This window comes from Bison bison, unplaced genomic scaffold, assembly GCF_000754665.1.
Source record: "Bison bison bison isolate TAMUID 2011002044 unplaced genomic scaffold, Bison_UMD1.0 scf7180017864383, whole genome shotgun sequence".
Classification (NCBI taxonomy): Eukaryota; Metazoa; Chordata; class Mammalia; order Artiodactyla; family Bovidae; genus Bison; species Bison bison.
Genome location: NW_011494955.1, coordinates 4,964,607 through 4,975,161, shown reverse-complemented (window position 1 = coordinate 4,975,161; position 10,555 = coordinate 4,964,607). Strand labels below are relative to the sequence as shown.

General features: G+C 40.7%; 1 protein-coding gene across 3 annotated transcripts in view; it reads left to right on the top strand.

Moving 5' to 3' along the window:
- Positions 1–934: 934 nt before the first annotated feature.
- The window catches only part of TFCP2 (transcription factor CP2), a 53,431-nt gene continuing 43,810 nt past the window's right edge, over positions 935–10,555 (top strand). For all 3 annotated transcript variants that reach the window (XM_010857838.1, XM_010857837.1, XM_010857836.1), the window contains exon 1: positions 935–1,767. In XM_010857838.1, the coding sequence (XP_010856140.1) occupies positions 1,646–1,767 (122 nt within the window). In that variant the 5' untranslated portion in view covers positions 935–1,645. The remainder of the gene's footprint in view (positions 1,768–10,555) is intronic.

Genomic DNA, 10,555 nt, shown 5'->3' with positions numbered 1-10,555 from the left:
ACTGAATACAGTAATGAATCAATACTTTCATACAGGCAATGTCTTGAGTGAAATTACCCTTATAACTTTATAATAAAATTATCACATAATTCTATAATCCACTCTGAGATTGGCACCTCAATTTAGTTCTGGCGAAATTAAGGCTTCAGCCTCCTCTCCTTATTGGAAAAATGAAGGTCATTAATACTTATATTTAGAATTGCAAATCTAGTTACAATTGTTTTCAGGATTATTGATAATGTAAAAAAGTTCCTTGTATATAGTTGATGCTCAATGAAGAATGGACATTATTAAAACCTCAAAGGAGGAAGATGGAGTACGTGGAAGAAGGTGGAGCACGTATGGTTTTATCCCCATTTTTCAAATATAAAAAAGCTGTATCTCGGTAAGATTAAACGACTGACTATTCTGGTCACCAATCCAGTAAATGAAGACGCCAGCACAAACCCTCATTTTCAGATCACCACCTTTTAAAAACCACAACACTCTTACCTATCTAATGCTTTCCTGTTGAAAAGCATTAAAGGAGAATTCGGAAGATAAAAAGACTATCCAGATAAGTGGAACTCAAGTAGGTTCTTGACCCCAGGAGAGGTGAGTTTAAGGAGAGAGTATTTAGAAGCATACAAACACTTGTTAGGATAACAACCAAGAGTCAGCCAGGGATGGGTGTAGGTTCAGCAAGACTAGAGTTAGAGCTCCACCCACGTCTTAGGGTTTTGACTAGCTACTGAGCGGACGCCAGAAGCCTGGGAACAACTAGGAAAGACGTTTAAGTACGGCCACCCGACGCACCCCAGTCCTCTCCCAGATCGCCCAGTCCATCTCAGGAGGCGGAGAGTCGTGGCGTCGCTAGCCTATCATCATTGCCAAGCTCAGCGGAGTCGATTCTTAATTGGCCAGTGTTAGGGTGACGTCACACTAGCCGCTCCGGCGAAGGAAGAGGACGCCATGATTGGTTGGCGCTGGGACGGCGGGCGGTGGAGGAGCCTGGCTAGTCTGGGTTTCAAACCGGTGCTGGGCTGTCTCCATCCATGTTTTGAGGCCGTTGGGGGCTGCGGAGGGCGGGAAGTCGGCTCAGTGGAAACCTGGATTTGGTTCTAGGAGCCGTGGAATTGAGAAGAAGTGACCGGAAGTGATCTTGGGACTGACCGGAAGCGAGGCCTGGAGAGGAAAGGGAGAGTGGTTCCCGGGAGGGAGGGGATTTCCAGCGGAAAGGGGCGGGGGAAAGGTGCTAAAGCGGCGTGGGAGTGCCGGCTAGGCAGCGGGTCGCTGCTGCTGGTTTGTTTGGAAAACAGCGAGTGACCACCGCGAGCTCAAGGGGAGATCTCAAAAAGAGTGCAAGGAGTCCAGGGTTACCTCTGGACAGTCTGGAAGAGTTAAGCCAAAGGGCCCTCGTGCTCTAGAGACCTGGGTGCGGGGGAGGGATTTTGGAAGTAGGGGCAGCCGAGAGCCAGGAGCCAAGGGTACGGGAGGTTAGTTGTGTGGGCAGTGTGGGTGGGGCTTGGGGGTGGCTTGGTGGGTGCTGCGTGGGAGATCTTGGTTTGGAGTTTTCTACAGTCTTGCAGTCTTGCCCCGGTTGGGTAGAATCACGCTACTCGCCTTTGTACAAGAAACTGTCTCCTGGGGCAAGGAAGGAGCCAGAATGGCCTGGGCTCTGAAGCTGCCTCTGGCCGATGAGGTGATTGAATCCGGGCTGGTGCAGGACTTTGATGCTAGTCTATCCGGGATCGGCCAGGAACTGGGTGCTGGTGCCTATAGCATGAGGTGAGTGAGATTTTCCCAGACCCTGCACCTTCTGAGTAACAAAGGCAGGATAGAGAATAACGGGGGAGGAAAGAGGTGTGTTGAGTTAGAGAAGCTCTCTGCGGTTAGAGAAAAGGAACTTGTTTCTTTTTTGAGTGGTGAGCATTGTGGTAGAAATGGAAAAAGAGATTATGGACAGTGTCAAGAAGAATGGCTCTTGATTAGCAACCAAGTGAATATTGAGAGGCTGTTGTGCCATTGTGGGTGATTTGGAGACTGTTGGTGTGTGTGTGTGTGTGTGTATGTGTGTGTGTGTGTGTGTACGTACGTGTGGGTAGGTTGCACTGGACTTGTGTGAGTAAGAGGCCACATTGAACATGTGAGGTGTTTAGGGAGTTGGGACTTAAATGATAAATATTGGTTGACTGCTTTTGGGGAAGAAATGTGAGATCCTAAGTCCACACGTTTGTATCTTAACCAACTTTCAGGCTTTACTCAATTCTGGGGTTTCTGACTTTTGAAACATAAGCTGTGAAATGAAAAAGTGTCAACAAGAACTTTTAGATGCTTCTAGACCTTCGTGTATCAAGCCAAATGTTTATAATAAATAAAAATCTCCTGTGAAAGCAACATAACCTGCCATGTAATTTATTTGCATGCTTTAGCAACTTCGTTCCCCCAATATAGTTTGTTTCATTTAAAAGATGTGCAAGAGCCATGTCTGGAAATGTTGAAACATCTGCATCTTAATGTTTGATGGAATATAACTGGGTTTCCAAATGGATAATAAGCTTAATCTAAATAAGTGAGTCAAAGAAACTTTAGAATTTAGCACTTTTAATTAGGTTTATGAGTTTATAATGAGAGGATGCCTTTTATGGTGAAAGTGGGCAAATTTTGTATTCTGTTAGTGAGCATCTTTGAAAGTTATAAAAGTGAACTTCCTTTCTTTAACCCTGCTAAGTCAAAGTGAACTTTACTCATTGAAGTAAAATTATGAGTTAGAACTTAATACTTCATTTTCAGAAATCTTTGCTTACAGTTAGAATAATAAAGGCCATCCTTGAATACATATTTTAGTAATTTTCATGGAAATTTGAGTTCTATCATGCAGTGCTCTTAGCCTTGAGAAATTTAATTTTGTCTGTTCTTGTTAAAATAAGTCTTACCATAAAAAGAGAAATTAACCTGGTTATGAAAGTTAAATGTCCTGACCCTGAGCTTGTGCGTCAGTACTGACATAATATTTGACAATTTATGGTGGTGTTTGTATAAAGATTACTACCACAAAAAGTTAAGTTTTGTCTAGGTTATCACAGTTAAGGATGGAGATAATTGAATATAGCTGTACTTGGTATAAAAATAGTTTAACATCATTAGCAAACATTTGGGTATCAACTATGTGCTCTCTCTACCATGTGACCTTACCTTACATTTATGAATGCTTTCCTATTCATACCCTGAGTGCTCCTCACATATATTAGTAGAATGCCTTGTATATTTACATGTTTGGAATTTTTTCCAACATTAAATCCACAATAGTTTTCAAACATCACTATTTTTTCTCAATAGCACAATGTGTAAAAAATGTTTTTCAAGTATTTTTTCTTTGTCCTCTTTCACCTTCCTCTTTTTCATGCACTTTGCTATTGTCATGATTCTCTTGTCTCTTACACACATTTAATCATTTGCATTAATTTGTGTTAAATAGATATTAGTTCTCAAACTGTAGTATTAGAGTCATCTGGAAACTTATAAAAAATAGTTTCCAGCATCCCATCTTTGGGGCACAGACTAAAAATCTGATTTTGTAAAAGCAAGTTCTTTGGTGATTTTGATTCACATAGTCCATGGACCACATTTTGAGAAACACTGATTGGAGGAGGTTTTATTCTCAAAGACAATGATTCTTTGCTCTCCCTTTTTCTTCTTTTAAGTAAACCTGAGGTTACTTTTCCTAAATCTTTGTTAGGGAAATGTTCTCGCTGACAGCAATTTTTAAAAGAATTTTTATGTGTTTATTTATTTTTACTGCTCTGGGTCTTTGTTGCTGTGTGAGGGCTTTTTGTATTACAGTTGGGGTGAGCGGGGCCTACTCTCTAGTAGCAGTGTGCTGGCATCTGTTTACCGTGGCTTCTCCTGATGCAGAGCTTGGGCCCTAGGGCACTGCAGGCCTCAGTAGTTTAGAGGGCAGGCCCGAGCAGTTGTGGCCCACGGTCCCTGCTACCCCACGGCATGTGGGATTCTCCCGGACCAGGATCGAATCTGTGTCCCCTGCACTGCCAGGCGGACTGCCAACCACTGGACCACCAGGGAAGCCCCAACAGCAGTTTGTTTTATAAAATATTTTCCTAACGTATTTGTTTTCCTCTGACTTGCTTATTTCTACTGCATCTTAAAATGGTTTCATTTATACAGCTGTTGGTTTATACTTTATAAATGATTTACCTTAGTTGGATGTTTTGATTCTTCATCTGCCATTGCATTCATTAACTCTATTATTTTCATAAGTGGTCCTTTAATAGTCTCCATATTTTTTCCTTACATCTTAATACATGGCACACACTTTATAATTAAAATAAAGGAAGTTCCCTGAAAACATGCTGAATAAAAGAAGCCAGTCACAGAAGACTACATATGATTCTCTTTCTTGGGAATGTCCAGAATTGGCAAATCTGTAGGGACAGAAGGTAGATTAGTGGTTGACTAGATAGTTAAGGACAGGGAAGCCTGGTGTCCAGGGGGTCACACTGAATAATAGATCTTTGTATCAGTTTACTTATCCATTCAACTACTGAAGGGCATCTTGGTTGCTTCCAAGCTTAGGCATTATAAATAAAGCTGTTATAAACATCTGTGTGCAGATTTTTGTGTGCAGATGGTTTTCATCTTTGAGCAGATACCAAGGAATGCCATTACTGAATCATATGGTATGAGTATGTTTAGTTTCGTAAAAAACTGCCAAACCATCCTCCAAAGTGGCTATACCATTTCGATTCCTACCAGCCATGAGAGAGTTCTGGTATTACTCCACACCTTGTCAGAATTTGGTGGTGTCATTGTTCTGGATTTTGGCCATCCTAAAAGGTGTGTAGTGTATACTTAACTTTTTCAAGATCTGCCAAGCTGTTTTACACAACAGCTGAACCATTCTGCATTCTCACCTGCAATGTACAAGGGATCATATTTCTCTGCATCCTCATCAATACTTGTTTTCTGCGTTTTAAATGAAAGTCATCCTAGTGAGTGTGAACTAGGATCTGATATTTGTTTTGTGTTCCCTTGATGACCATGATGTTGAACATCTTTTCATGTGCTTGTTGGCCATTCATATGTCTTCTTTGGAAGAGGGTCCTTTGTGAAAGTGAAAGTTGCTTAGTCGTGTCCGACTCTTTGCAACCCCATGTGCTATACAGTCTATGAAATTCTCCAGGCCAGAATATTGGAGTGGGTAGCCTTTCCCTTCTGCAGGGAATCTTCTCAACTCAGGGATCAAACCCAGGTCTCCCACATTGCAGGCAGATTCTTTACCAGCTGAGTCACAAGGGAAGCCCATTTGAGTCCTTTGCCCAATTTTAAATTGGGTTGTTTTCACATTGTTGGGTTGAAGAGTTCTTTGTGTATTCTGATTACTAGATCATTAGGCTTCCCAGGTGGCTCAGTGGTAAAGAATCCACCTCCTGTTGCAGGAGATGTGGATTTGATCCCTGGGTGGAGAAGATAGATGCCTGGGAGAAGGAAATGGCAACCCAGTCCAGTATTCTTGTCTGGAAAATCCCGTGGGCAGAAGAACCTTGCAGGTTACACTCGAAGGGGTCACAGGAGAGTCGGGCATGACTTATGGACTAAACAGCAGCTACAACAAGATTATTATCAGGTGTGTGGTTTGTAGGTACTTTCTCTAATTCTGCATGCTGTCTTTCACATTCTTGACAGTGTTCTTTGATTCACAAAAGTGTTTAATTTTTAAAAAATATTTATTTTTATTTATTATTTTATTTGACTGTGCTTGGTCTTACCTGCAGTATGTAAACTCTTAGTTGTAGGAAGTGGGATCTAGTTCCCTGACCAGGGATTGAACCCAGAACCCTGCATTGGAAATCCAGATTCTTAGTCATTGGACCACCAGGAACATCCCCAGCTGTGTTTACTTTTTATGAAGTCCAATTTATTCACTTTGTTGCTTTATGCTTTTGATGTCAGCTCTTAAGAATCTGTTGCTAAATTCAAGTTATGGCCAATTACCCTGTGGTTTCTTCTAAGAGTTTATAGTTTATGCTCTTATGTTTAGGTTGTTGATCTATTTTGAGTTAATCTTTTATTTTTTTTTTAGGTTTTATTTTTTTTTATTTCTTTAATAGAAAATTATTTAATTAGTATACATGTGTTCCCCATCCTGAACCCTCCTCCCTCCTCCCTCCCCACACCATCCCTCTGGATCGTCCCAGTGCACCAGCCCCAAGCACCCAGCATCGTGCATTGAACCTGGACTGGCATCTCGTTTCATACATGACGTTTCACATGTTTCAATGCCATTCTCCCAAATCTTCCCACCCTCTCCCTCTCCCTCTCCCACAGAGTCCATAAGACTGTTCTATACATCAGTGTCTCTTTTGCTGTCTCGTATACAGGGTTATCGTTACCATCTTTCTAAATTCCATATATATGCATTAGTATACTGTATTGGTGTTTTTCCTTCTGGCTTACTTCACTCTATATAATAGGCTCCAGTTTCATCCACCTCATTAGAACTGATTCAAATGTATTCTTTTTAATGGTTGAGTAATACTCCATTGTGTATATGTACCCCAGCTTTCTTATCCATTCATCTGCTGATGGACATCTAGGTTGCTTCCATGTCCTGGCTATTATAGTGAGATAGGGGTCCAGCTTCATTTGTTTGTATTTGGATAGCCAGTTGTCCCAGCTATTTGTTCGTTTCCATGGAATGTTCTTTGTAGTCCCACTGAAAATCAAGTGGCCATTCTTGTAAGGATTTATTTGTGGACTCTATTCTGTTCCATTGGTTGATATGTCTTTTTGCCAGTACCACACTATTTTGATTACTGTAGCTTTGTAAAAAAGCTCTGAAATTGGGAAGTGTGATTCCTCTTATTTTGTTTTTCTTTTCTGTTATTGTTTTTTTGCTCTTCAGGGCGCCTTGTAGTGCTATACAAATTTGAAGGTAAGCCTTTCTGTTTCTGCAAAACAGGCCATTGGAATTTTGATAGGGATTTCATTAAATCTATAGATAGCTTTGGGAGTATTTCCATCTTAATACCAGGTTTATCAGTTCATGAACATGGGGTGTCTTTCCATTTATTTAGGTCATCTTTAATTTCTTTAAGCAGTGTTTTGTGGTTTTTAGTGTACAAGTCTTTCACATCCTTGGTTAAATTTATTCCTACATATTTTACTCTTTTAGAGGTTATTATGTGCTTAGTTGCTCAGCTGTGTCTGACTCTCTGTGGCCCTATGGACTGTAGCCCACCAGACTCCTCTGTCCATGGAATTTTCCAGGCAAGAATACTGGAGCATTCCCTACTCTGGGGGATCTCCCTGACTCAGGGAATCGAACCCGCATCCCTTGCATCTCCTACAAATGGCAGGCAGATTCTTTACCTCTAGTGCCACCTGGGAAGCCCTGGAGGTTATTGGGACTGCTATTTTTTCACTTAGCATAGTGACTTCAAGGTTGTTTTCAATGTTTCATGAAAGGATGTTGAATTTTGTCCTGTGCCTTTTCTATCAAAATGATCATATGGGGTATTACATTGTGATTTCCTTACCTGAACTATCCTTACACTTCTGAGATAAACCTCACTTAGTCATAGTTTAGAATCATTTTAATGTACTATTGGATTCAGTTTGGTAGTATTTTGTTGGGGATTTTTGTGTCTTTATTCATAAGGGATATTGGTCTGTACTGTTCTTGTATCCTTTTCTGGCTTTTGGTATCATAGACTGTTAGGAAGTGTTCCTCCCCCTTTTTGGGAAGAGTTTGAGTTAGAATAGTGTTACAGACTTTCCTGTTGGTACAGTGGATAAAAATCGCCTGCCAATGCAGGGGACATGGGTTCGATCCCTGGTCTGGGAAGGTTTCACAAACCATGGAGCAACTAAACCCATGCGCCACATCTACTGAGCCCATGTTCTAGAGCTCACAAGCTGCACCCATCAGTCCTGAAGCCTGCACACCTAGAGTCTGTGCTGCACAGCAAGAGAAGCCACTGCAGTGAGGAGGCTATTCGTCTCTAGAAAGAGCAGCCCCTACTCACTGCAACTGTGTCTTTGTGTGCTTTGTAATTTAAAACAGTGGAAGTGCAGTTGATTTATAATATTGTGTTTGTTTCTGGTGTGCATCAAAATGATTCAGTTATATATATATGTATATATTTCAGATTATTTTCTATTCTAGGTTATTATAATATACTAAATATAGTTCCCTGTGTAATTCAATAAATCTTTGTTGCTTATCTATTTTAAGTATAGTTTGTATCTGTTAATTGCATACTCCTGATTTACCCCTCCTTCCTCCCTTTCCCCTTTGCTACCTAAAGTTTGTTTTCTTAGTGAGTCTATTTTGTATATAGATTTATTTGTATTATTTTTTAGATTCCACATATAAGTGATATCATATAATATTTGTCTTTGACTTATTTCACTTAGTATAATATCCCACAGGTTCATCCATGTTGCTGCAAATGGCAGTATTTCATTCTTTTATGACTGGGTAATATTCCATTATAATATATATGTATATATATATTCCATTATTTTATATATTTTTTGATATATATATGTGTGTGATATATATATATCACATCCTCTCAAACCAATCAATCATCTGTTGATTGGTACCTGAGTTCTTACCATGTCTTGGCTTTTGTAAACAGTGCTGCTATGAAAATTGAGGTACATGTGCTTTTTTGAATTGAAGTTTTTTTCTTTTCTGGATATATGTCCAGGAGTGGGATTGCTGGGTCTTATGATAGTTCTGTTTTTAGTTTTTTGAGAAACCTCCATCCTCTTTTCCATAGTGGCTGCACCAATTTATATTCCCACCAACAGTGTAGGAGGGTTCCTTTTTCTCCGTACCCTCTCCAGCATTTATTGTTTATAGACTTTTTGATGACAGCCATTCTGACTGGTGTGTGGTGATGCCTCATTGTAGTTTTAATTTTCATATTCTCGTAACTAGCAATGTTGAACATTTTTTTCATGTGCCTATGTGCTTATATGCTTTGTAATTTTTTGTTGAGAACTGGACATTTTGAGTATTATAATATGGTAACTCTGGAAGTCAGATTCTGCTCCCTCCCTAGAGATTACTGTTGTTACTGAATGAAAGCTGAAATTGTCTATTTGTTTAGTGACTTTTCTAAACTTTTTTTGTAGAGAGTATATTCATTGCTCTATATAGTCAGTGAAATCTCTTCTGTTATGTCATTATGTCCACCCTGTCAGTGACTTGACAAAGATTTCCTTAAATGCCTGGATCCAATAAGAAGAGAAAAGGAGGGGAAAAGAGTGTTCTTTCTTTAAATCTCATTGTCTCATTTTGCTAGGGAAGCTACTTCAGCCGTGGGGGCTGAGACAGTGGTGAGCCTCTTTGCCAGCTCCTCAGCAATCAAAACCAGTAATCAAGACACAAAACTCTGGGAGTTCCCTCGTGGCCTAGTAGTTAGGATTCTGAGGCTTCTCTGCCATGGCCCAGGTTCAATCCCTGACTGGTGAAATAAGATCTTGCAAGCTGAGCAGGGTGGCAAAAAGGAAAAAAAAAGACACATAACCTTGATTTTTGGAGACAAGATCCGTATCGCACATCCTAGCACCAGCAAGCTACAGTAGGATCTTGGGCTATTTATTGTTCCCACTGCTTCCTGCCATGGGACTGGGAGCTAAAAAATGATAGGTGCCATGCCAAGTGCTGAAATTAACTAAAACTTAGCAGCCTCTTTCTTCATCAAGCCTCCCTTGGATGCTGAAACTGTTGACTAGATTCCAGAGTTTCAAAATAATTGCCTCAGGCATTTCTTGCCAGCTCAGTTCTTTTGGTGAAAGACCAATTCCTAGAGCTTCCTACTCTGCTATCTTCCATGACCCCTGTCCTTAATCTACAATAGCCTTTTAATTGGTTCAACTCTGTTTCTAACTCTGCACTCACCACCATCCCCCCACCTAATCTGTTCTCTACACTGAAACTTTTGTAAGTGTGTGGGTATTTTGTTCCTTTAAATAAAAAATAATTTCAGACTTGTGAAAGATTTGCAAAAACAGGCCAAGAATTTGTACATAGCCTTCACCCAGATTTCTTAAATGTTAATATTTACTAAATTTGCTTTTGTCTTTCCCCATCTCTCTTCACACACCTGCAGTTATTTTTTTCTGAACTGTTTCAGTTCAGTTCAGTTCAGTCGCTCAGTCGTGTCCGACTCTTCCCGACCCCATGAATTGCAGCACGCCAGGCCTCCCTGTCCATCACCAACTCCCGGAGTTCACTCAGACTCACACCCATCGAGTCAGTGATGCCATCCAGCCATCTCACCCTCTGTCGTCCCCTTCTCCTCCTGCCCCCAATCTCTCCCAGCATCAGAGTCTTTTCCAATGAGTCAACTCTTCGCATGAGGTGGCCAAACTACTGGAGTTTCAGCTTTAGCATCATTTCTTCCAAAGAAATCCCAGGGCTGATCTCCTTCAGAATGGACTGGTTGGATCTCCTTACAGTCCAAGGGACTCTCAAGAGTCTTCTCCAACACCACAGTTCAAAAGCATCAATTCTTCAGCTTTCTTCACAGTCCAACTCTCA